At 37.4% G+C, this 26,960-nt stretch overlaps 1 protein-coding gene across 1 annotated transcript; it reads left to right on the plus strand.

The window, feature by feature from the left end:
• Nucleotides 1–68: 68 nt before the first annotated feature.
• Nucleotides 69–22,350, plus strand: LOC136812422 (glutathione hydrolase 1 proenzyme-like). The gene is made up of 12 exons (XM_067068917.1): nt 69–131; nt 4,584–4,652; nt 5,202–5,242; nt 11,729–13,997; nt 14,873–15,072; nt 15,363–15,584; nt 15,915–16,107; nt 16,455–16,756; nt 17,233–17,378; nt 18,297–18,484; nt 20,287–20,527; nt 21,611–22,350. The coding sequence occupies exons 4-12, from the start codon at nt 13,951–13,953 to the stop codon at nt 21,881–21,883; spliced, it is 1,812 nt and encodes a 603-aa protein (XP_066925018.1). The 5' UTR covers nt 69–131; nt 4,584–4,652; nt 5,202–5,242; nt 11,729–13,950; the 3' UTR covers nt 21,884–22,350.
• The last annotated feature ends 4,610 nt before the right edge of the window (nt 22,351–26,960 follow it).

Consider the following 26,960-nt stretch of genomic DNA (forward strand, 5'->3'; position numbering starts at 1 on the left):
AGACAGTTTCCACTGGAACTCTGGTCCTCAGAATGAACACAGCTCTACAATCAAAGTAAGTTAATGGGCTTTTTCAAGACAGTTTCCACTGGAACTCTGGTCCTCAGAATGAACACAGCTCTACAATCAAAGTAAGTTAATGGGCTTTTTCAGAAAAACAATTTACCCTCACTGTTGAGGATATTGATTTTTCGAAGTATCGAACCCCCTGGATATCCTACTTTATTAGTAAAGACCCTCTGGATATCCACTCTTAAAAATATGCTCAACCCCCTGGATATAAAAATGCTTACCCCTGGATATCGTAATTTTTACTTGAAAAGAAACTTTACCCCCTGGATATCCGCTCCCTTGTAGATATTTAACCCCCCTGGATATCCGATATCCTCGACAGGGGGGGGGGCACGGACTATTTCTGGTAAAGCCCAATTATATCATGTTACTATACAAAAATAATTTCATACAAGTCTTCAACTGTTCTTAACTTTTTTGAGTTCTTAAAATGTTCTTACTTTTGAAATTTTGTTAGTAATTGTGCGATTTTCTTAGAAATTAGATGTCCGTGAAGCCTTTTAAAATGTTCTTTACTTGATCTTAATATCTTGGTCATTGAAACCATTGAGCCTCGAAGGGGCTGGAGAGGAATCTATAACGTTTCTAACAAAAGAGTAAAAGAAGCCTTAACCCTTTAAGACTTTGCGTCCCCGATGAGTGTCCCCAGGGCAAAAAAGCAAAAAAAGTTGATGTCGTCCAATTCTAATGAAATTACGAATATAACACAATCAAATGGTGTAGAATTGAATGGCAATATTGTTTTTTGTGTATTTGGGTCTTTTAAAGGGTAAAATTGGGGGTTTTGGGCCCAATTCTGGGCTTTTTGGGCAAAAAATGACCCAAAAATGAAGTTTCTCCAATTTCGATGAAACTTTCCAGTTGTATCCAATTTTACATGTAGAACACGAATATGAAACTTAAAATTCTTCAAAAGTCCTGAAATACCCTCAAAAAATAAATCTAGCCCTTTCTTTGATTTTAAGCGGCACATTTTTTCAAAATCCGGCGATGGATTTTACTTTCAATCTGGAGTTTTGTGAAAACCATGCGGGTCACATGTTTTAAATGGGTGGCTTCGTTCCTTATCCAAGAGTTTCAAATCTAGCCCTCTTGAAATAATTATCGAAGCCTTATGTTTTTTACATATGTTTTTCTTACAAAAGAAACGTGTAGAATTGGGGAAAATTCTAGTCGGGAAGTTTCTTTTCTCGAGTTAGAAAAGTGATAGCTGGGGACTAAAATTAAATTAAAACTAAATTACCGGCTATTGAAAGAGAAGAACATTAATCAAGAGTACGCTTTTGAAAGTTACAGTAATATTGAATGTAAATATGTAACACGTATAATCAAATATACTACATACATTACGTTTACAACATAATTATACTCATTTCACGAGAGGAAATCGGTTTTTGGTTACCGTTAAAAGAGTCTTTCGAGGTGTGGCAAAATGGTTACCGCTCACACCTACCAGTTACATATTTTCCAAGGAACATTGGGCTTTTCCAGAAAGAAACCATATACCCCCTGTTGAGAACATCAATTTCCGTTCCAAGGGGGTAAGGTTTGGTATGTAGCGGAATTCAATAGGGATATGCAAAAATCTGTCAAAATAACAGCAATTCAATGAGAGGTAACTTTTTCAATCCTACTAAAAACTCAGAATTCCAGAAGGTTCAAACGTAAAAATTTCCTATAATTCCAAGAGGGTTACATTATTTCCAGCTACAAAAGTTTGCACCTCAATAGGTGGTATACAGTTTTTTCCTGGAATTTTAAAAAGATCTTCTTTTGATTTCTTGTGATTTTCATGACAGACTTCTGATTAAGTCGAATGTCTGACGAAAAATGTCGAATTCATCTTCGCCACTTTTCATGTTAACCTCTACTATGTTGTCTTTTCGGAGCCATTTCTTTGAAAGGGCACAAAGAGGATAATGCGGTTGCAAATTACACGTTGGAAATGATATACAGAGCACTATTATTTTCGTCTTTTTGCGTTTTTGGAGATGCTCAAGTTCATCTGACACGTGTTTTTCTATACCTCCATTTGTGGGAAATGTCCTGCAAACGTAGAATGGAAAGGATTGGAGCGGGATATCATCCTGGTTTGAATACAACAGTATCTGTTCAACTTTGTCGTTCGATTCTGGGAGATTGTCCAGTAGATTGGAAAGCTGGACTGGATCATTAAAAGTACCTTGCATCTCTAAGCCCGTAACATCCATGAAATCGTACGCAAAAAGACTTTGATAATTTCTATCTGTTATTCTTCTTAAAGAATTATGTGTTTTCGAATACACCCAGATTAAGGTGCATTTTTCTCTTAACAAAGCCTTGACGAGTAGGTAAAATTCCTCTTCGATATTTTCAATAATAGTTTGACCCGTGTATTCGGAGGTCATTTTTGAATCAAGTGGTGCAACAGTCATGATTATAGTGACATTTTTAATTCGAAGACAATAAGGTGATAGACTTTCTCCTTCAATACCACCAGACTGAGGATCTGATCCATCCACCAAACATAATGTAAACATTGCTAATATCGTTAACGAAAATTCCAACTTCCCTGCCATTTTCTCTAAAAAGATAAAATTATTCGAATTAGTAAACCTCGACGAATGTGATGTTGGTGTTGGGGGCGTTAACACGTTCACTGCCGAGCTATTTCCAAAAATCGAAAAATTGACCTCTTACAATTTTGACAAATCCTTGACTTTCAAAGGCTCCTGTGGCCTTAATAATGCTTCAAACATCATAAATTGATTGGTGTTCATTGGATGCAGAATTTTACGTAGATTTCGAAAATGCAATAAAAAAGCAGGCAAAAATATCTATATCAAAAGTTATTGGGCTTTAAAGTTACCCCGGTATTTTGACCTCCTTACTACGAGTGTAGTTGGCAGCGAATGGGTTAACTCTCCTTTTTGAGAATCCTTGCCCATTGTGGATTCATGGTAAAATATGTCTTAAGTTTCTTGTATCCAGCCTTTCTAAACATCTTGTCAAATTCTAATTTTTTGATCAAGTTGACGTGATACTACCTGATAGGAATTCTTTTTACTTTTGTTAAGGCCGGTCTACACTTGCACGCGCTGCGATCGCACCTTTTTGCTTGGATAAAAGATTACGTCATAAAAATGTAGCGCGTGCTCGGAAAAAAAGTTGAATACATTTCAACTTTTTTCAACCGTTACCTCAGATCGCGCCAATGGAATTGTTTCATTTTTCTTTTGACCAATAGCGTGGAAGCTTTGCTCGAAAAAGTGCGATCCCAGCGCTTTCAAGTGGAGACCGGCCTTTAGGCTGATCGAAACTAAAACTTTTAAAAGACAACATACTCGCTCATAATCGCTTGGTAACTCTCAAGTGTTCTTATTTGAAGACAAATATTTTCCATGGATAACGAAAAAATTATAATAGGTTATAGTTGTGACTCATCATATATGTGTAAATCTATTCAATGTGAATGGTCTATGATGATTTTCCATTGACTGAATGCTGGTAGCTAGAGAAATTCTTTTCATGGTCTTTTCCTGCGTAAGCACGTTGGACTTGTGATGTTTTCCCAAAATATTTTTACTGTCACAAATATACTCTGAAAAAGGTTTCTCTGAAAAAAAAAGAGCGAACAGCAATTCTAATGGATGAAAGCAACAATAGTTTTATGTCGTGCACATTTTTCATTAGAACAAATTAGATAAGAAGATTCGATGCCCAAATTGTTAAGATCAAGTTAAGAACTTTTTAATAAAAATACCCAATTTATTTAAGGAAATTGCACAAATATAACCACAAAATTGTGCAAATAAAAAATGCTAGGCTTAATACTCAAAAAGTTAAGAACATCTGCAGGCTTTAAAAATTTGGATATTCTTATAATAAAGGCGTACCATAAGTTGACTCTTTCCTTCGTGAAAATCACGATTTGAACCTCAATGTGTCGATTGCTTCCCGAAAAAAGGGACTTCTGGGTAAAGTTTTTATAATAAAGGCGTACCATAAGTTGACTCTTTCCTTCGTGAAAATCAGGATTTGAACCTCAATGTGTCGATTGCTTCCCGAAAAAGGGGCTTCTGGGGAAAGTTTAGTCTTTTATGTTAAATTTACGAATAATGGGTCGTATGGACTCAAAATGTAAATTTTTTAATCATATTTACCCTAAAAGATGAGAAAGTACCGAATATACAAAATGCTTGAAATTATTTTTTTTCGAAGAAATCGCACTTCTCTGTCTAGACCAAATGTAAGGCGCCAGAATTATTAACTTTCCTAAAGATGAGAAACTACCGAAAACCTCCTCCCCCCCCCCCCCCGAAAGTGCAAAATGCTTAAAAAATATTTTCGAAGAAATCGCGCTGCTCTGTCTAGACCAAATGTAAGGCGCCACAATTATTATCTTCCCTAAAGATGAGAAACTACCGAAAATACAAAATGCTCAAAATTATATTTTTTTTCGAAGAAATCATGCTGCTCTGTCTAGACCAAAATGTAAGGCGCCACCATTATTCTCTTTCATTCGTTTACAGGCTTGACGAGAAGATTTTGAACAGCACAGAACGATTTACGAAATGGAAACGCACTATCAAAAGGACTGGGTAAGGATGACTTATTACTGATCATTTTAAAATTGGTCTTTAGTCGTAAAATATTGATATGTCTCTGGTTTTAACTAATCGAGCACTCTTATAGCCTTGATTTGCCACACTTGTTCTGATTTTGCTCCTGGTTGGACAACTTTGTAGACCACTTTAGAGTTGGTGTTGCACGTTATTATCCACTATTAATGGAACATAATTTTAATATTGATAGGTCTTTAGTCTGAAAGCTAAGGAATTTGAATTCTAAATATCAAACAAAGCAGTCTTGACTTGCATTTACTACTATAGGAATTATCAAAATTTAGCAGTCAGCAAACCCCTTTTTTGATCATTTTAAAATTGGTCTTCAGTCTGAAAGCTAAGGAATTTGAATTCAAAGTAACAAACCAAGAAGTCTGATTGACATTCATGATATCTAAATTTGGCGGATACCAAATAGCTTCCCTTTTTTGCAAACTCTGTAACAAAAAAAAAAATATATCTTCGGTTTCCACTTTAACACTCACAATTAAGCCTAGTTTTAATTTCATCTTCTTTATTTCTTAGTGGGTTTGCGGCAGCAGTGGACTCACTTACTCAAGTATTAGGTAATTTATCTTTTTCCGTTTCATCTTTAATAGTGATTTTATTGAATTTGTTTTCCTTTTTTTACGAGAGGGAGGGGGTATACCCGAATGAAGACTGGTGCTCTGTTTTCAACATACTCAAAATCATCGAACGTTTACTTGTTTTTTATCTGATATTCCGATGGCGGATTGGCGGCCGCCCACGCTAAAGCTCTAAAGGAGCGGGCCAATTTCCCATGGCGTAAACCTATAAATATTTCGGTTGGACCCGCCAATCCCCGAAAACGAGGGCTGGGTTACCAGACCTCCCGCTGCAAAATTCTTGACGCGGTCTAGCGAGCACCTCACTAAAAACCGGGATTTTTCATCTCGTTTCTTAGTGAGTTCCACTTTGACGATTTTCGAAAAATAGAAGCCTTTCAACGTTGTTACTAAAAGAGGTAACGAGTGGTAACGAGTGGTAACGAGTGGTAACGAGTGGTAACGATGTGGTAACGAGTGGTAACGAGGTGGTAACGAGGTGGTAACGAGTGGTAACGATGTGGTAACGAGGTAACGAGTGGTAACCAGTTGAAAACGGTGGCCCTAAGTCTCCAAATTTGAATTTCTCGATTCTGGTGGTTTTGCAACAGATGCTGATGGCTCTTGAGGTTCTGCAGCAGGACCTGGCAGATCTGGTGAATGTGCAGTAGGAATTGGAGATTTAGGCGAATGTTATATTGGAGTTGATGGTTCTGGTGAATGTGATGGTAAACTTGGTTGTTTGGGTGAATGAAATGGTGGAATTGATGGTTCTGGTGAATGTGAATCAAAGAATGATGGTTCTGGAGGTTCTGCATTAGGAGTTGGCGATTCTGGGGAATGTGCATCAGGAGTTGGTGATTCTGGTGAATGTGCAGCAGGAGTTATTGGTTCTGGTGAATGCAATGGTGGAGTTGGTGGTTCTGGTGAATGCAATGGTGGAGTTGGTGGTTCTGGTGAATGTACACCAGGAGTTGGTGGTTCTGGTGAATGTACAGCAGGAGTTGGTGGTTCTGGTGAATGTACAGCAGGAGTTGGTGCTTCTGGTGAATGTACAGCAGGAGTTGATGGTTCTGGTGAATAAAATGGTGGAGTTGGTGGTTTTGGTGAATGTGCAGCAGGAGTTGGTGGTTCTGGTGAATGTGCAGCAGGAGTTGGTGGTTCTGTGAATGCAATGGTGGAGTGGTGGTTTGGGGTGGGCAGGAAGTTGGTGGTTCTGGTGAATGGTGGTGGATTTGGTGGTTCTGGTGAATGCATGGTGGAGTTGGTGGTTCTGGTGAATGCAATGGTGGGAGTTCTTGGAGTGGTTCTGGTGAATGTACAGCAGGAGTTGGTGGTTCTGGTTGAAGTCAGGAAGTTGGTGGTTTCTGGTGAATGTACAGCAGGAGTTGATGGTTCTGGTGAATAAAATGGTGGAGTTGGTGGTTTTTGTGAATGTGCAGCAGGAGTTGGTGGTTCTGGTGAATGTGCAGCAGAAGTTGGTGGTTCTGGTGAATGCAATGGTGGAGTTGGTGGTTCTGGTGAATGCAATGGTGGAGTTGGTGGTTCTGGTGAATGTGCAGCAGGAGTTGGTGGTTCTGGTGAATGCAATGGTGGAGTTGGTGGTTCTGGTGAATGCAATGGTGGAGTTGGTGGTTCTGGTGAATGCAATGGTGGAGTTGGTGGTTCTGGTGAATGTACAGCAGGAGTTGGTGGTTCTGGTGAATGTACAGCAGGAGTTGGTGGTGCTGGTGAATGTACAGCAGGAGTTGGTGATTCTGGTGAATGCGCAGCAGGAGTTGGTGGTTCTGGTGAAGGCAATGGTGGAATTGGTGGTTCTGGTGAATGTGCAGCAGGAGTTGGTGGTTCTGGTGAATGTGATAAGGGAGTTGATTGTTCTGGTAAATGTACAGCAGGAGTTGGTGGTGCTGGTGAATTTAATGCTGGCGTTGATGGTTCTGGTGAATGTGATAGTGGCGTTAATCGTTTAGGCGAATACAATGCCGGTGTTGATGGATCTGGTGAATGCAATGGTGGAGTTGGTGGTTCTGGTGAATGTGCATCAGGAGTTGGTGATTCTGTTGAATGTGCATCAGGAGTTGGTGGTTCTGGTGAATGCAATGGTGGAGTTGGTGGTTCTGGTGAATGTGCAGCAGGAGTTGGTGGTTCTGGTGAATGTGCAGTAGGAGTTGGTGGTTCTGGTGAATGCAATGGTGGAGTTGGTGGTTCTGGTGAATGTACACCAGGAGTTGGTGGTTCTGGTGAATGTGCAGCAGGAGTTGGTGGTTCTGATGAATCCAATGGTGGAGTTGTTGATTTTGGTGAATATGCATCAGGAGTCGATTGTTCTGGTGAATGTACAGCAGGAGTTAGTGGTTCTGGTGAATGGGATAGTGGAGTTGATGATTCTGGTGAATATAATGTTGATGTTGATGGATCTGGTGAATGCAATGGTGGGGATGGTCATTCTCGTGAATGCAATGGTGGGGAGGGTGGGGACAGTGAATGTGATGGAGTTGATGATTCTGGTGAATGTGCATTAGGAGTTGATGGATCTGGTGAATGCAATGGTGGAGTTAATGGTTCTGGAGAATGTGATGGTGAAGTTAATGGTTCTGGTAAATGTACATTATTAATTGATGACCTTGAGCTTACTCTTAGGTTCCAAATAAACGCCCCCTTGTTAATTTTCCGAGAATTGTCTGACACTGCATGACCTCTTTGTTATTTTATACACTTTTGTCCATTTGACCGAGAATCTTTCCCATCCCCCACTCTAGTGGAAATATTCCTATTCCCATATTCCTATTCCCATTTGATTGACGTCATTTGGCAAAATGGTCAAACCATTGAAAAATTGGATGCTCTTTCAATCCCAATCCCATTTGAAACATTAAACTTTTTTAGATTCTTTTAAAGCTTTCCTTGGTATTGTTTTTACTTTGATGTTTCTTCTTGTTTCAACATTTTCCTTTTGAGTCATTAGGTGTGTTCATTAAGAGTTCTTTTAGAGGATATGAGAATTTCAAATCGCGGTGACCCAATAATCTTTTGGATAAACTTTTTATTCAGTTTATTTGAAATAATTATTTCATCTCTACCCTGAAAAATGGCTTTTGAATAAAATTTTATGTTTAGTTTACGTGGAAACATGAAAAATATGATTAACTGATAATATGAAATTCTCCGGAATTCAAGTACGATATGATATGGTTAAGTCATTGTTGTTGCTTCCCTACAAAAACTGTTCACGAGGCTATGGCCTTTTTTTATACATATTTATTTTGTTAGGTATTTTATACGATAACATATGGTTTATTTTCTGAAGTTTTCTTAACTACGTTATTTTTAGGGAGAAAAAGTTTCCTCGAATTCTAGCTTTGCAAATTTCGATTTTTATTGATAGAAATTTTCATTTCAAAATTGAATATTGCGGGAATTCTCTCAAAGATATGCTTATATTTTTATATTTTGTTCCAAACGATGAAGAATATTTTGTTTAAAAAGAAACCTGAGAGATATTTTACTTGTGTTAAAATATTTTGTCATTGTATTCAAACATCTAATCAAAACGCTGTAGTTGGTTTAAAGAATGTTGTTGAATTGATGTTAAAAAACGCAACTTCACGCAAAGCATTGAACAGTACTTATAATCGTTATGTAATCGCCATTAGAGCTCATTTAATCTAGATAGTTTCACATTGAGCGATCATTAACTAGCAAAAAAAATATCAGATTCACCATAAATGTATTTTCATTTCATGAATAACATCTCAATAACAATTTATCAGAATATGAACTCCTGCTGCGAATTCACCACAACCATCAACTCCACCATCACATTCACCAGAACCATCAATTCCACCATCCCATTCACCAGAACCATCAACTCCAATATCACATTCATCAGAACCACCAACTCCACCATTGCATTCACCAGATCCATCAACACCGGCATTGTATTCGCCTAAACGATTAACGCCACTATCACATTCACCAGAACCATCAACGCCAGCACTAAATTCACCAGCACCACCAGCTCCTGCTGTACATTTACCAGAACAATCAACTCCCTTATCACATTCACCAGAACCACCAACTCCTGCTGCACATTCACCAGAACCACCAATTCCACCATTGCCTTCACCAGAACCACCAACTCCTGCTGCGCATTCACCAGAATCACCAACTCCTGCTGTACATTCACCAGCACCACCAACTCCTGCTGTACATTCACCAGAAGCACCAACTCCTGCTGTACATTCACCAGAACCACCAACTCCTGCTGTATATTCACCAGAACCACCAACTCCACCATTGCATTCACCAGAACCACCAACTCCACCATTGCATTCACCAGAACCACCAACTCCTGCTGCACATTCACCAGAAACCACCAACTCCACCATTGCATTCACCAGAACCACCAACTCCACCATTGCATTCACCAGAACCACCAACTCCTGCTGCACATTCACCAGAACCACCAACTCCTGCTGCACATTCACAAAAACCACCAACTCCACCATTTTATTCACCAGAACCATCAACTCCTGCTGTACATTCACCAGAACCACCAACTCCTGCTGTACATTCACCAGAACCACCAACTTCTGCTGTACATTCACCAGAACCACCAACTCCTGCTGTACATTCACCAGAACCACTAACTCCACCATTGCATTCACCAGAACCACCAACTCCACCATTGCATTCACCAGAACCACCAACTCCACCATTGCATTCACCAGAACCACCAACTCCTGCTGCACATTCACCAGAACCACCAACTCCACCATTGCATTCACCAGAACCACCAACTCCTGCTGCACATTCACCAGAACCACCAACTCCTGCTGCACATTCACCAAAACCACCAACTCCACCATTTTATTCACCAGAACCATCAACTCCTGCTGTACATTCACCAGAAGCACCAACTCCTGCTGTACATTCACCAGAACCACCAACTCCTGCTGTACATTCACCAGAACTACCAACTCCTGGTGTACATTCACCAGAACCACCAACTCCACCATTGCATTCACCAGAACCACCAACTCCACCATTGCATTCACCAGAACCAATAACTCCTGCTGCACATTCACCAGAATCACCAACTCCTGATGCACATTCCCCAGAATCGCCAACTCCTAATGCAGAACCTCCAGAACCATCAATCTTTGATTCACATTCACCAGAACCATCAATTCCACCATTTCATTCACCCAAACAACCAAGTTTACCATCACATTCACCAGAACCATCAACTCCAATATAACATTCGCCTAAATCTCCAATTCCTACTGCACATTCACCAGATCTGCCAGGTCCTGCTGCAGAACCTCAAGAGCCATCAGCATCTGTTGCAAAACCACCAGAATCGAGAAATTCAAATTTGGAGACTTAGGGCCACCGTTTTCAACTGGTTACCACTCGTTACCTCGTTACCACATCGTTACCACTCGTTACCACCTCGTTACCACCTCGTTACCACTCGTTACCACATCGTTACCACTCGTTACCACTCGTTACCACTCGTTACCACTCGTTACCTCTTTTAGTAACAACGGCCTTTCAAGTGTTTTGACGCAAATTCGATTATTTTGCTACTGCAAGAGCTTCGAAAATTAAAAGTGACGTCAAAAAATCGAATGTTTAGAGCCCGAAAACCCGGGCTCAAAACATTCGAAAAAGTCGCAAAGCGGAATAGACGTTAATTGCGTAAAAAACGCGGGTGACGTCTTGTATAGGCTAGACGCGGTCTTGCAAAATCCCGTAACCTAAACCTTCCAGATGTTGAAAATTTTCCCGACCTTCAGAGCTTTAGCGTGTCGTATGAAAATCTCACCATCTGGGTGCCAGATAAACCTGTTTTAAGATCTGTACACTCTTAAGGTCTACATAAATATCTTTATAAATTATTAGTAGAATGTCTTTGTGTATGTGCTAAATACTTTGCTACAACCCCGAAGAGGCCAGAGAAAATTTCTAAAATGGTTGACTAATCGACGTAATCCTCTAAGAATCCTTGCACCAATTATCTTGTCAGTTAACCTCTTCCGTACATCCCTGTACTTCGCCACTCTTCGTAGCGAGCACCTCACGAAAAACCAGGATTTTCCATCTCGCTTCTTAGCGAGTTTCACTTTGACGATTTTCGAAAAATAGAAGCCTTTCAAGTGCTTTGACGAAGATTCGATTTTTTAGCTACTGCAGGAGCTTCAAAAATTTAAAGTGACGTCAAAAAATCGAATGTTTAGAGTCTGAAAACCCGGGCTCAAAACATTCGAAAATTTCGCAAAGTGAAATAAACGTTAATTGCGTAGAATAAACGCGGTCGACGTCTAGTATAGGATACTCTCTTCGCCGTTAGAAATGGAAGATGATTGAATAAGTTTGCACCATCGTTTCTCAAACCATTCGATCATCACCACAAGCATCAGTAAAATTTCTGCTGCAATAATCCTCTCTTTTCAATTTACTAAAATTATTTAATTTGTTCAGATGCTTTCCATCGAGCAAGAAGAAGAATGCTTTCAGCGAGATCTACACTACCTGTGGTCACGTGATCTACATCCTCCATTCTGATTGGTTCATGGCAAGACTTAGTTGGATCTCATTGGCTGACTCTCAGTGTTTGGAGATCACGTGTCTCGTAAGCCTTATTCTGATTGGCTAATAGCGTGACTGGCTTCAATCTTATTGGCTGACTTCACCCTTTGTTAGTGGAGATGCAGGTTTGCTGTTTAGGAATACCTTTGTCTTATTTTTGGGTGAACTTTCCATGGCATGTGCTTCCGATGTGAAGTAATAGATTTGCAGACATGCTAGTAAGAAATATGAAAATGGTGCAAAATCTTTTAGCATGCACTGCTGAGCTGTTTGGCAACAAATTCATTGTTAGTTATTTGTGGTTGTTGATAAGCTGGTTAGGAGACATGTTCTGTATTCTTATGCGACAGCAAAGAGCACCAAACGTTCTCAAATAGAATACACTTCCAACCCTCACGCAACAAGACTGATTTAAAGACCATTTCACTGTCGAAAGGAATTATGGGTAATTATGACCACCGCACTCTGATAACCACTTTCTGTGAGTGAAAATTGTTGGATGTTATCGCGTCTAACCAACGGAAAGCCATTATGGGGGCGCAATTATTCCTGATTACCCATGATTCATTTCGACTGTGTCCGAGCTTTCACGATTTGAATGACGTCAAAGGGCAATCAGTCAATTCAATGGCTTCTGAAATTTGACGTTGTTCAACCCTTGTAAATTCGGGCCCTGTCCCTTTTATGCATCTTTTGGTGTACAAGATATGTAGGAATAGTTATATAAAGATTTTATAACCACATTCAGCACTGTCTAGTATACCGTAGCCAGAAAAACAAAATTCAGCTTCGGTTTTTTAAATGCACACTTATGTACAGCCAAGTACTTAGGAATAAATTCATGATATGCACCATTGCAATGTCTTCCATGGAGCCAACAGCTGATTGGTTGAAAGTGACGTATTGCTTGATTTTACGTCACTCACAACTAATCAGCTGTTGGGTCCGTGATGTAATGTCTTCCACGGAGCCAACAGCTGATTGGTTGAAAGTGACGTATTGCTTGATTTTACGTCACTTACAACCAATCAGCTGTTGGGTCCGTGGAAAATATTGCAATGGTGCATATCATGAACACACCAAATTTCTATTGTAAATAATACCGTAAACAATGTGTTCAAAACCGAAATATTTATTCAAACAAATTTTCTTCAATTTTATCAGATTTTAAAACTGGTAGTAGTAGGCACAAACTCAAGTTATATCCTTTGATCCCAGTATTTTCGGAAACTATGTCCTGTGAATCGAATATTCACTTTTCAGAAGTGGGGGGACAAGAAATCAGCTAAACTCAATGTTGAGTTGACCCAGGTTTCAACCAGCTGTTTTAGTGTAAAAGTAGTTTTTGATTTAATAATTTACTTACAGATCTTTTTCAGTCAAAGTTCTATATTTTTTATCCTGGAATGTATATATGCATTTGGTGCTGTGAGCATATTTCTGTAATTTCTTCGCAAGAGGACCAAAACAGGGATCGAATATTCCTTAATTTGGGGATTTTTATTATTCAAAATTTCATTGGAAAACAATGTCAATTAATGTGATTATCTGCGCACCTCATCTTCATGAAGAATCTGGAAGAGTAATTAACAGAATTACAAAGCGTCTGTACACTATTCATTGTCATCAAAAATTATTGAAAACCATTTTTTCCACCATTTTCTTTCATCTTCGTTTTACTCACTTTCAGCATTTCATCAAGAAAAAAAGCATTGAAGCGTTGAAAAAAATTTGCGGCCATAAATCAAGCTTTCTGATTGGTCGATAAGGAGAAATCAGGCCTTCTGATTGGCTAATAATGATATATTGCTTTCTTTAGCCGAAACAATGTTTATCGACCAGAGTTTTGTTCAAACCCGTGTTTGCAATGTTCTAACAAATTAATGAATATATAATTAATTTTAAACAATTAATCTAGTCCGTATTTAATTGGAGTTTTTCACCAGATAGATTTGCTTTTCGGTGACACTTATTTTCTACAAATAAAACCCATAGTTCAGGACAATCTCTTTTTGAGCAAACTATGCAGTAGATTTATTGAGGAGTACACTGAACAATTAAACACAATAACATCAATTACAAAGGCTTTCTCCACTATTAAACAAGAAAGAATAATGTACACTAACTTATCAGACGGACCAAGCCAACGGCCAAGGAAAACGTAAGTTCAACGTCTTATTTTCTCGTTCTTCAAGATAGTTTAATGTGTGATTAGTGCGTTTAGTTTAGAGCTATTTGTCAATTACCTTAAAGGAATGGTGGGAATTTAATTTGGTGTTTGCTGAAAAATGTATCCTTAAAATGGCGTAAAAACAGCAAGAAAAAATGCAAAAACACCAAAAAAGAGATCATATTTTCAAAAAGTTTAATTTGGCGGGAATTTAATTTGGTGGATTCTGGCCAAATCCGCCAAATTTTCTTTCCACCAAAATTTCTTCCTTTAAGGTACTCTTTTGTAACACCATTAACGTCCCTTGACGTCCTTTAGAACGGAGAAGCCATGTGATGATCATATTTCTTTTAAGCTAAATGGGCTCACACGTATTTTTATAAGAACATCCAAAAATCTCAACTTTGGAGTCTTAAGCCTAGAAATGTTCTTACAAAATGCCCTTATTTTCACCATTTTGTGAGTACTTTTATGCAATTTCCGAAGATATTGGTTGTTTTAGAGTCCTGAGAGCCTTAAAGTTATCAACTTGCTCTTAACATTTTTGTCTTTGAAGCCTTTCACGTTTGTCTTATAAGAACATAAGAACAAATGGCCACGATGACCAATATATTAAGAACATGTTTTAACATTTTAAGGCTTTGCTAAAACACCTATTTTCTTAGGAAAAAGGATGAAAATACTCACAACATGGTGAAAATAATTTCCAGGCCTAAAACTCAAAAAGTTAAGAAAACCGAAGACTTCAAAGATTTTTGATATTCTTATAAAAAAGCGTGTTTCTTCTTTTTAGTTTGTTCTTATAAAAAACCTGTACTACTGTTATTCAACAACACTTACCACACACACACTTTCTTTTCCCATAGAAAACCATCAAAGAAACAACTAGTATTAATCACACTAACAACCCTTACTGTTTGCGCAGCGATCGCCGTTGCTGTTGTCATAACATTGTATTGTTTCAAGTCTAAACGTCATATCCATGGGAACCCGAAATCCTCAGCTAATGCAGAACTGTACCAAAATGGCGCCGTCGCTACGGATGCAGCCAGCTGCTCAGAATTAGGTAAGATGAAGGGTTCATGTGTTGAAGTAATACTTGGTCTAATCTATTTGTGTAGGAATGTCCCAGGGACAGACACAATGCAGAGTCCTTTGTTCCCCTTTTTGATTGTCAAATTCAAGATCAAAATTTCTCAAAACCACAATATTTGAATGTAATTGGTTCAAAAGTTTACGAATTTTAGCCGCTAAATTTGCGATAAAGTCTGAATTTTCTTACTAAAGCTTTCTTTAGCATGCAACTGCTAGCGCTCTCTTACATTAATGACATTTCTCATATTTTGCTCAACCCAGGTCGTGATATTTTACGGAACGGAACAGCAGTCGATGCCGCAGTTGCCACCGCATTCTGTTTAGGACTATACAGCATGCATTCAACAGGTATTGGAGGCGGTGGCTTAATGATGGTTTATCAGAAGAGCTCCAAAACAATGGAATCGTTTGATTACCGAGAAACTGCTCCTGGTCGATCCACTGTAGATATGTTCAAGAAAGACCCTTCAAAATCTAGCACAGGTAAAAATTGATCGGGCTTGTTTTAAAATGGTGTAATTTTTGAAAATCTTAATAAAATCAATTAAAAAAATTAGCTTTGGGTTTGTGGTTATGAAAATCAAATATATTCGAGAGATGGTGGGTATGGGGGGTTTCTGGCAGCTACGCCGAAGCTCAGATTGTTACCGTAGCTTTAGCTTAATCTAGTCAACGCCAATTCTTCGCAGCAGAAAAATCTTTTATTGTGATATCCCGGTGAAGGCGGCAGGAAGACCCTGGAAATGCATCAGAAATGTTTAGTCGTGAGGTTTAACCACCCTAAGGTATCTTAACTCTTTTTTTCTCTGCAAGGTGGCTTATCAATTGGAATCCCAGGTGAGGTCAAGGGTTTACATGAAGTTTGGCGGAAGTATGGGAAAACCCCTTGGGAGAAGCTCATTCAACCTACTATTGATCTCGCTGAGAATGGTTTTCACATGACTTTACGGATGTATGAAGCTGCAGAAAGTATGAGACACAGGTTAAAGAAAGATGAAGGGTTCAAGTACGTCAAATTTTCATGTTAAAGGTTTTGTTTTTAAATAAGGGTGATATTGTTTGCTTACTCAATTCTAATTCACAAGCTTTTTAACATTGGATTGACACGGATGTGAAGCAAGATTAGTCAGAAAGAGGAAAAAATAAACATGAGACAAACATCTTTTTGCTTATATCAGCATAATCTAGCAATAGGCAGACACTTTCCTGGTATGAAATATGTGTCTCATATGACACGGGAACACTTAGGTAAAGATAAAACCTTTAAAAATTTCTCATTTAGTGGAATAATTCAAAAATCGGATATCTTGATTTTTTTACTGGTTCAAATAAATTTCTCTTTTCTTTACATAGGAAACTTCTGTTCGAAAACGGTGCTGTCTTAGAGCTAGGATCCACAATTATCGACAAAGCACTAGCCGCTACTCTCCGAAAAATAGCCGATGAGCCAAATGATTTTTACAACGGATCACTAGCCGAAAGTATTGTTCAAGATATCCAGGCTAAAGGTGGGATTGTCACTTTAGATGACTTCGCGAATTATAAAGTAGTGAATCGCAAAATCATGGAAACAGATCTTGGTGATTATACAATGCATGCTATGCCGAGTCCTACTGGTGGCCCTATCGTCAGTTTTATCATGAATGTTATTAAAGGTAGGTTATGTCGTATATTTGACTCTCTCTAATTTGATTTTCAAGGGAATTGGATTTTCATCGAATAATAGTAGAGCGTCGTTTATGAGAGTTTCTTGTTTCGTTGACTTTAAAAGTTATCGAATAATGAAACATATCAAATAGTGGCACGTCGAATTAGAGAGCGTCAACTGCTCTCCATTGTTCCTAGCATTAAACTCTTTCTTCAGATGAAGGCCTGAAAGCATTTATTGTCTATAGTGTAGACGACTTTGTCAAAAATATTGCGTCATTTCTATTATTATTTTTTTAAATATTTGGGAATTCAATACCAGTACTCTGATATACGAGTGAGCGAAGATACTCATGAAATTGTGTGAAATTTTGAAACTCTGATCAAAAGGATTTTTCTTAGCCGGGATTCAGAAACTACCTCTAGAACCTATACAAGGCTCGGTGGGCGAGTACAATGATTTTGAGGAAACTTTTCATTTTAGGTTATGGCTTCTCTTCTGAAGATTTATCAAGCACTCCGAAGGAGATTAAAACATATCATCGGATATTGGAAGCAATGAAGTTCGCCTTTGCTGAAAAAACGAGAGAGGGTGATCCAGACTTCCAAGACAAAATGGATGTGCAAAAGGTAGAACTCATCTCTCATGTCTTAACGGTTCTTTTTACGCTGAAATATTATTGTTACCAGTCTCCTAAAAAGCTGACCGCGTCCCTAAGGGTTGATGGGCGTATTGGCGTTAATTTTAGGCATACGGCAAATTTACGGCAAGCAAAAGAGGGCGTAAAAAGAGCCTAATAAGCAGTTAGAAGGGCTTCATTGCTAACCGTCCTACCTTAAGGGTACCCAGTCACGCGGGATTGACGTTCGCTTGCTTTTTTTATTAAAATCAGTACCCGCGAATTAACAAATTTGGGTATTTGTCATTAACAAAGTTTAAAAAATCCTTAGGAAAATGAACGAAATTTGTCCATGATATGGCAAAACCGCGAATATTAATTCGATGAAATCTGATCTTTTCGATCTTTTCTTCGAACGCTAAAAATGAGTTCCCGCTAAAATGAGTTCCCTAAAGGTATGTCTTTGACACGTGTGTTGCTCAAACTTTTCTCACCAATTTTATTGGGAGTTTCAAATCTAATACTTGTACAAAGCTCCAAGGGAAAGAAAGCTTTCGAAATTCCAAAGCTTCCGTGACTAAGTTTTTAAAAAGTGCTAAGCTTCAAAATGCATCAACACAGAGAAAGTGTCTACTTCGCATCTATTGTTTAGTTTTCAAGAAAAAGTTAAAACACATGCGTATTTATAAATGTTAGTCGTTATTATACGCAGTACACAAAGAGGAATGAATACGTAGGGGTGGTACAGTTACTTTTGGTCGAGGTTGTAAATGGTGAAATTTGTCGTTCTTTTTTAAATTTGTCGTTCTTTTTTAAATTTGTCGTTCTTTTTAATGTTGCGAAGTAGACACGACAAAACTTCATCAAAAGCTTTTATCATTTTTGGATATAATTTTGCAATTTAAAAACCAATCAAATCTCATTCTAGTGGGAAGAAAACATGACCAGCTCTTATTTCGGTAACCAAATCCGTGGACGCATCACCGATGATACAACGCACAATATTTCATATTACGGCGTCAACGTAGAACCGCCCACGGATCACGGGACAACGCACGTCAGTATTTATGCGCCGAATGGAGATGCAGTCTCTTATACTTCGTCAGTCAATGATTGGTATGTTTTTTTTGAAAATTGTCACATTGGGTTTTTTATTGATCTTGCTTTTTTTTTCGCTGATAAGATTCTTCGTCTGATTTCTACACTGCTTAGGTTAGGATAAATCGTTATCGTATTATCATAAAACAGTTATATTACTGTACTAACATGGATTATAAACTACTCCAGTCTAAACGAGGTGGTATCGTTGATTTCAAATCCCCGAAGGGGCTATATCGGAAACTTCAGGATGGGAAATCCAATCCTAAACACGTGATCCGTGTGTTTTTCAAACAAAATTTCTAAATGCGGGGCAAACTTAAGGCTTCACTTTTTCTTTCTTGAGAAAGTAGGTTGAAGATTCTTCTCTAGCCCTTTCGGGGCTTCAAACTCAATTAGTGGTATCTTGATAGCCTCCGTTCGCGAAAGCCACATCAAATATATTGATTTACAGAGATTAAGGGCTGCTTACAAGCTATCAAAAATTGCTATTGTTTTTTGAAATTGCTCTCAACTTCAAATCGTAATTTGATGCTGATGATGTTTATTTTGATAAGGAAGTTGTGGTCGCAATGTTATTTCAGATTACCACAAGTAAAATGAGAACCAAATATGTCTTGATTGCAATCTGAATTGTCAATCCACTTCACTGTGAATTAAATAAACAGACTTTGATATGGAGCTGTCTACTCACACGTCGCTTCTGCATAGAAAATGAAACATAGATACTGACGATTCTGATGTAGCAATGTCTCCCCGTCTTACCTTTTCTACTTGTTTTACTATTTTTAAGTTATTGTTTCCTAAGAGGGGGTCTATCTAACAAATCCTGCATTACTAAAAATAAACAAAAAGAACGACAAACTTCATAAAGAACGACAAACTTCATGTTTCGCCGTCCACAACCCCGACCGAAAGTGACTGTAACACCCCTACGGATTCATTCCTCTTTGTTTATCACGGGAATTAACTACATGTGGTTTAAAAGAACGACAAATTATGAATTATGAATTGCAAGACGAACCCACTGCTAAGAATACAAAAAAGCTTGCAATCTCTCTCTGTCATGACCTATATAAGAACATTGGAGAACGGAAAAAGGAAACTAAAATTATGAGACGTTTTACTTTAAACTAGGAACCTCAAAAAAGAAAAGTAATTAAAATATGGAAATTTTAACCTATTATAGGTAAATGTTTATTTTACAACGCTAGGTCCGATAGGGATATTGTAGAAAACTATTTTCTGACTAAGAAATAAGAGAAAATGACTACTATATACGATGCGGGTTTACATCATAGATTTATAAAACCCAAGGGGCTAGATGTCGTGCTTTGGCTGAAAGGTGTGTCGAGGTTAGGTGGGAAATCCTACCTAGGTCACGTGATATTTCAATAGAATTCCAGCGCTTGACCAATAAGAAGCTTTGCAGGTTTTCGATTTTCACTTTTTTTGCTTGGAAGAGCTTAAAGCACGACATCTACATTACAGAATTCTGTGGTTTAGAAGTACCTTGGAAAAAAACTAATAACTAAGTCATGGGCATTAATTGTAACCTTTTTATCAGGTACAAATTATAGAAGAACATAAGGCTTCGATGACCAAAATGTTAAGAACAAATTAAGAACATTTTAAGGCTTCGTGGACTCGAAAACAGCCACTTTCTTAGGAGAATTGACAAAAACACATAAAAAATGGGGAAAATAAGAACATGTTAAGAACATTTTTAGGCTTGCAACTTAAAAAGTTAAGAACATCTGAAGAAATTTTGGATGTTCTTATAAAAAAACGTTTAACCTTAATCTTTCCCTTTTTTTCAGGTACGGCGCTGCGTTCCGTTCAACAAACACCGGTATTGTCTACAACAACGGCATGGATGATTTCAACACGCCCGGTATTTACACCCGTTTTGGTTACCCGCCCGCCGAAACAAATTTCATCAAACCAAACAAACGCGCTGTTTCCGCAATGACCCCCGTCATTATCACAGATAAAGAAGGCAATGTGAAACTTGTTATTGGTGCATCAGGGGGTCCGAAAATCATTACTGCTACCGCCCAGGTACCTTGTTTTCCATAGCGTAATATTTTATAAAATCAATATCAGACTGTGTTGATAATTTCATTACAGTAAATTTCGTTTATTCGAACTTCTAATATTCGAATCTTTCTATAATTCGAACTTATTCCTATCCCCCCCCCGTCGAGGAGAAACCCTCCTTAATATACTTTCCATAAATCGAACCTCTCTGTAACTCGACCATTTAAGATTCCCCGTTAGAGTTCGAATTAGCGAGAGTCACCTGTAATATCAAATATGAATTAATTAGGTTATTCTGAAAGGTGGACACTTCTAACTCTATTTAGAGGACAAAATTTTCCTCTAGTTGATTTCTATTCAACTGCCCATACAAAGGATACTAAAGTTGGACACTCGATAAGGAGACAGAACTTTTTATACGGAAGAATCATCAATCCAATACTTATTTTTCTCCCTCCAATTATTAGTCGACATCGAATTATCCTAAGGAGTCAAAATATCAATGCATCGAATTTTTTGCTTTCTCCATTCAGAAAATAAAAATAAAATTCTCCAGAAATTTGTTTCTGTTCTGATTCTAAAGAGAAAATTCATTTCGAATTTCAATCAAAAACCCCCTACCCCTATAGTGTAAGCACTTTAGAGAATTTTCATGTTTTATTGAATTACGTAACTTCTGCCATTATGAAAACAAACGTTCGATTTGCGTAAGGGATCCATAGATATCTTATATAAAACACTAGATAGAACTACTCTGTTCTCCCCAAGCAACGGCAGGTATAGGTGAAACAAAATAATTCGCCATCTTTGCTGAAAATAGGTCACAGTTCGGTACCCGCAATTTGTTAAATCAAGCTAAAAAAAACTGAATGGCGCGAAGCGACGAGGTGAAAGATAGGGCTTAATCGATCAAATTACCGTCACCGAACTATGGTCTACTTATCAAAGATGGCGGATTATTAAAATAGGAACCGAGTAGCTCTATCTAGTGTTTTATATAAGATATCTGTGAAGGGATTGCCTATACAGACTCGAACGTTTGCTTCCAATATGTAACAGACGCAGAATGTAACATGAAACACAAATACTACATTTTATTTATAGGGAATCATTTTCAAGCTATTATGTAACGATGAGCTTGGGCAATCCATAATCCGCCCCCGCCTTCACCACCATCTCATTCCAAATCAAGTGGGCGGAGAAAGCAAGCGCTCACCAAGTGCCGACGTACTTAAAGGACTTGAAAAGCTTGGTCATGAAATTAAACTAATAGACATGCCAGAACATTCTGCCATTCAGGCAGTTTACGTAGAGAATATACATAAAATTTATGCGAAATCAGATCCACGCAAATATGGACATAGTGCAGGCTTTTGAGAGATGTCCTTTGGAAGATTGTTGTATTTGTAGACAGGTAGTTTGTCTTCACATTTTCTCTCCAACTCACACAGTATCGTACGGTATGATTGCAAAGACGCCCGAAGCGATTTCCTTAGAGAAGGATTGGTTGAGAAAGTATAGAGGTGGTAAAGTATTCTGGTAAAAATGGATGGATGCGTTATGATTTCTTTTGATGTGTTAGAGTAAGAGTAGAAATGGTAGATTTTTTTGGATGTTTTCAAGCTCCCATGAATTGGAAATGCTGGATGTCGACAAAGACCCCTGAACCTCCGGGTACTAACTGTTTTAATGATTGACCACCCTGGATTCTAAAAATGAAGAAATACGCAGACCGTCTATACAGCCTATTTCGGGAACGACCATTTTTAATATTGACATTTTTGTATATTTTTATTTGTAAGAAATATTTTATATAATGAATATAGTCTTAGATTTTTTTGAGAAGAAAGTTGGATCAGTCCAGTTGTTTAGGAACCATATTCTTAAATAAAGAATTAAAGAAAATTTACCCTCAAAAAAGATAAAATTTGACAATGCACTTATAAGAGAATGTCCTTGATACAGATTGTCATTAGAGCCTCCCCCCCTCTCGAATAAAACGCCTAATCGCCTGAATACGATTATACGTACGTTTATCGATGAAAATTTGGCAGTCGGTAAGGTAATGGAAATGAAAATGTACTACCAAAATCAATTTTATTTTTATTTCGATTTTTAGAATTTCAGGGTCGGTCGGGCCCGTAAAACAACTAATCAAATTAGTTTAGACTCGCTTTATTGAAATTTGAAGACATTCTATATCTTACGAAAAATTATTTTTTTTGCTGTTAAGCAAGATTACGTCATCAATTGATTCAGTGATTAGTTGACTTGACACATCTGAACGAACTTTGAAATCTATACTTTAATTCTAATCCATTTGCAAATATATCGGCAAAACAAATTACCTAAGAACAAACTATATAAGAACATAAGGCTACGATGTCCAAAATGTTAAGAACAAGTTAAGAAAATTTTAAGGACTTTGCGGACTCTAGAACACCGAATTTCATAGGAAAATGGACAAAAATACTTAAAATACGCCGAAAATAAGAACACCGAGGGTTCCAAATTTTTGGTTGTTCTTATAAAAAAAACGTGTACTCTAGCTTTTTACACTGTATTTCTCTCAAATATATTGCGAACATTTTTATATGGAAATCAATGTATAAAATTGAGGAGCGTTGATAGGGACCGCGAAAGACGGGGGTAAAATGGTTGGAATCGACCAAAATGTTGTTTTTAGGTTTTAGACCACCTATAACCATGGGGTAAGTTTTAGAAGCATTCTTATCATTAAATAAATGTCCTGTAAAAGTTTGGTGGCCATAACTTTATTTTTTATGAAAATATGAGCAATTTTGTAAAATTTTGAATGGCAGACGACCTACCAACAGAAAATTGGATTTAGACAGGTGAGCGCGCAAAAAGAACATAAAAGTTTGGACTGGAAGAGATCCGCGTGTTGTTTTTTTTGTCTCATTGACCCAATCAAATCCTAAAAAAATTCAGTTTTTTCTGGGAAAAAGCCACTTTTGAGGGCTTTAGCTGTCCGCCCGCAAGACAAAGAAATTTGAAATTTCAACCTTTTTTACATATTGATTGTTTAAGTAAAAAGTAACAAAAAAACAACCGGCAAAGAAAATGTCTTTTTTGGGCTCAAAGTTTATTGTATTCGAGAAATTCTACAAAAAAAGCGGTGTTTGACTAATCAAAGTCCACGGAGAGTGACAATCTGGCAAATTCGATTCATACGGCAAACCAAAAATTAAACTTTGTCTTCAATGCGATGATAGCAGTAAGTAAGTTAAAATGTTTGAATACCCCGCGAAAATACTCGTCGTCCAAAAAAAGGGTCATTTTCAGGAGATAGAAAATTTCATATCTCGAGAACGGCTTGGCCGATTTTGATGAATGACCCCTCATTTTTTTTCTTTTTTGATGCTCTTTCCAATGAGCATAGTTTCAATGCGCTAAAAACAATTTGAAAAAATCATTGCGGTCCCTAGCGTTGATTTGTGTGGTATTCTTTAAGATCTTAATTGTAGTGTTCAGTAGAGTTTTTAAATCACAATATTTAAATTTTATAGCTTTACAATTGGAATTTTTGTCAAGAAATGACAGACTAGGTATAGCTGCTACCCCATCTCAAATTTGTAAAAGAAGAAGGGCTAGTTTTCTTTTCAAACTACGGTACAAATACAAGATACTCAAAATCATAAAAGGAATTTACACTGTCTGCACCCCAAAATGTCGGTAAATTTTGTTTTTCTTCTGACGCGAAAGAAAGGCTTTGGAAATAAAAAAATGGACTTGTTACAACTTATATACCCCCATAAGAATCTTTCCTGGTGCATTATTCATTCTCAAAGTTTTTCAGATGATCAATATACAACTTTGAAATTTCATATTTTTACGTCACTTTGGGGTTCACCTACATTTTGGGGTGCAGACAGTGTAATGAACATTTAACGTAACTCATACTGTTTGCTAACACTAGCAATTTTTTGCGATCATAAACGTGCGATCACAAACGTGCGATCACAAATTTTGAGAAAACATTTTTTCTATTCTGCTTTTTCAGCATAGAGGTGCGTCTCCTTTATATAACATACAGTAAAGAATATCTTGAATAAAAAACCGTTAACGGGATGTCTAATTACGTGATTACGTGATTGAAATGCGAAGAGACCAGTTTTAATTAAAAGTTGTTTACGGCTTCTCAAATAACCTTAAGATCCCTTCAAGAAGGCATTTACCCGATTTTTCTCTTATCCTAAAACTTATCACCTCCCTCGGATCATGTTACAAAGTACAAGAACCTATTTCTATCATTTTTCGCACCGACATAAGAAAATATGGACATTTTCTCACAAATAGTTTATTTAAGAAAATACCTTCGTTTGGGCTGGGTGGTGCCGAATAACTGTCTTCAATAGCCAGTACTTGTAGTTATGCAGAAGCACTACCTCCTTTTTTTAGTGGTTACAATTTAATGACAGGTTTATTCTTTATTCTTCTTTTCTTTAGTTGCCTGACGATTGTCACCAAAGTGGCATAAAACTGCCAGTAGCAGAATAAGTGTCTTTTCTTCCTGACTAATTTTATTATTTTTTATAATTTCTTATTAATTGGCATTTAACGTTACTTGGAAAATGTGTGTTTTAAACAAGTCTTTCGAAGTCTCATGTTGAGTCCCTCTAAAAAATAAATTCTCTCTCTAGCTCGAACCTCTATTATTCGAATCCTTCTATAATTCTAACTAAAATATTGGTCGCCTCAGTTAGAAATTAGTGTAAAATATTTTCTGTAAGTTTCTCTAATTCAAAAAAAATTCCTGGTGTCTTGAAAATCGAGAGTTAATTGTATTTAAATTCCTTTCTCCTGAAAGACCTTTTTAGCCAGTAGCGGACTACTGAGACAGGGTTTGATATTCTCATGTTTTTTTATGGCTGGAATTCTATAGTTTTCAAGTCCGAATATTCAGTGGGAATAGAAAAAATATCAACATATTTTGTAAGGACTTGTTTGTTTAATTATTTTCAGTGAGAACAAAAGTATTGGAGTTTAATTTACCACTTGGCTGACTAGGTCAATTTTTCCAGTGGTATGGGTCCCGGAGAGCTTTTTTGTATGGTTGAGGGGACAATATTTTTAAAAAGAATGTCATCCACCATAGTTGGGCGACGAAGAAAATTTTTCACTTTTTACACCCTCAAAACACCTTAAAACGTTATCTAACTGCGTAGAATAGTAACTTTAAAATAATAACTTTAAAAGAAGTGTTGCATGGTCTGCAAAAAAATCCCATTGACGGGGCCCATGAGTGAGAGAGGCTCCTACCGGTTCTGTGGGTAACATACCAAAAGAAAGGGAAGGACAGTGTTATATCACAATATTAACAATGCCACATTTGTAATTGTTCTTTGTCGGATATATTTGTTCTTTTATTTATGTCATTTAAAGAATTCTTATATATACACCTGATATGGTATATGGCTTCAAATATCATAGCATTACATTATCGGCAATCTATCTCAAACGCCTTGTTAATTGAAATTGCTTTTCGCAAGTGAGATACTGTCACAGCAGTCTTTGAGAAACTAAAAACAACCTTTGGGCTTAAGCGAGTCTCGACAATGAAGTATAAGCCGGAAGGGCTAGAAGTGAATTTTTTATTTTCTCAGGAAAGAAAAAGTGAAGCCTTAAAATATGTGTATTTTTTATGACAGATTGAATCTAGCGATTTCTTTGTTTTCGAGTGATATATTTTTCGAAATTTAATTGTAAATTTTAGTTTCAATCTGCCATTTGTGTAAAAACCTGGTGAACCGCGCTAGTCCGCGCAACTTTGGTAGGATTTAACAGGCTTTAAATCCTACCAAGGAGATTCGATTCTAGCCCTTGGGGCTTATACTTTATTGAGTCTCAAGTCTTCAGAAAAAGACTTTCCTGTGAAAGTTATTGCGCTACACGTTTTTTTAATAAGAACAAACTACATAAAAACATAAGGCTTTAATGGCTATATTAAGAACAAGTTAGGAACATTTAAAGACTTTGCGTGGACTCTAAGGTGCCCATTTCTTAGGGAAATGCACAAAAATACTAAAAAATAGTGATGTTCTGTTTCAGATGTTCTTATAAAAAACGTGTATCGGTTTTAAATCTTGATGTAACTACGTGAGCCGTGTTTATTTGAGCAAATAATTACTAAGGGACGGATTCCCCCTCATTTAGCATAGGGTATAAATAGTCTAGTAAATAAAATAACAGACTTTTTTAGGCCATTCTACCTTTTTTATAACGATGAGGCCCTCTCATTTGCCTTTGTGTCGTGCCTTCAAATGAAATGACATATTGAAAATTATTTTTGCTCGTTTCAAATGTTTTGTGTATCTCTGCTAGTACATAACGTTGTTTCTACGTTCATTTGACGTACGTTACGTCCATATAACGGTATAAATGAACGTTATGTGGCAGCTTGGTTTTACTTTGCAAATATTCTCCCTTTTTC

The sequence above is a fragment of the Clytia hemisphaerica genome, unplaced genomic scaffold (genome assembly GCF_902728285.1).
Source record: "Clytia hemisphaerica strain Z4C2 unplaced genomic scaffold, Clytia hemisphaerica genome assembly, whole genome shotgun sequence".
Taxonomy (NCBI): domain Eukaryota; kingdom Metazoa; phylum Cnidaria; class Hydrozoa; order Leptothecata; family Clytiidae; genus Clytia; species Clytia hemisphaerica.

What these genes read in the sequence shown, in the direction of transcription:
- LOC136812422 (XM_067068917.1), top strand. Translation starts at nt 13,951, where the DNA reads ATGTACACTAACTTATCAGACGGACCAAGCCAACGGCCAAGGAAAAC. An exon ending in AGCCAGCTGCTCAGAATTAG is followed by an intron (nt 15,073 to 15,362) that starts GTAAGATGAAGG and finishes TGCTCAACCCAG; the next exon opens with GTCGTGATATTTTACGGAAC. An exon ending in ACAAAATGGATGTGCAAAAG is followed by an intron (nt 17,379 to 18,296) that starts GTAGAACTCATC and finishes ATCTCATTCTAG; the next exon opens with TGGGAAGAAAACATGACCAG.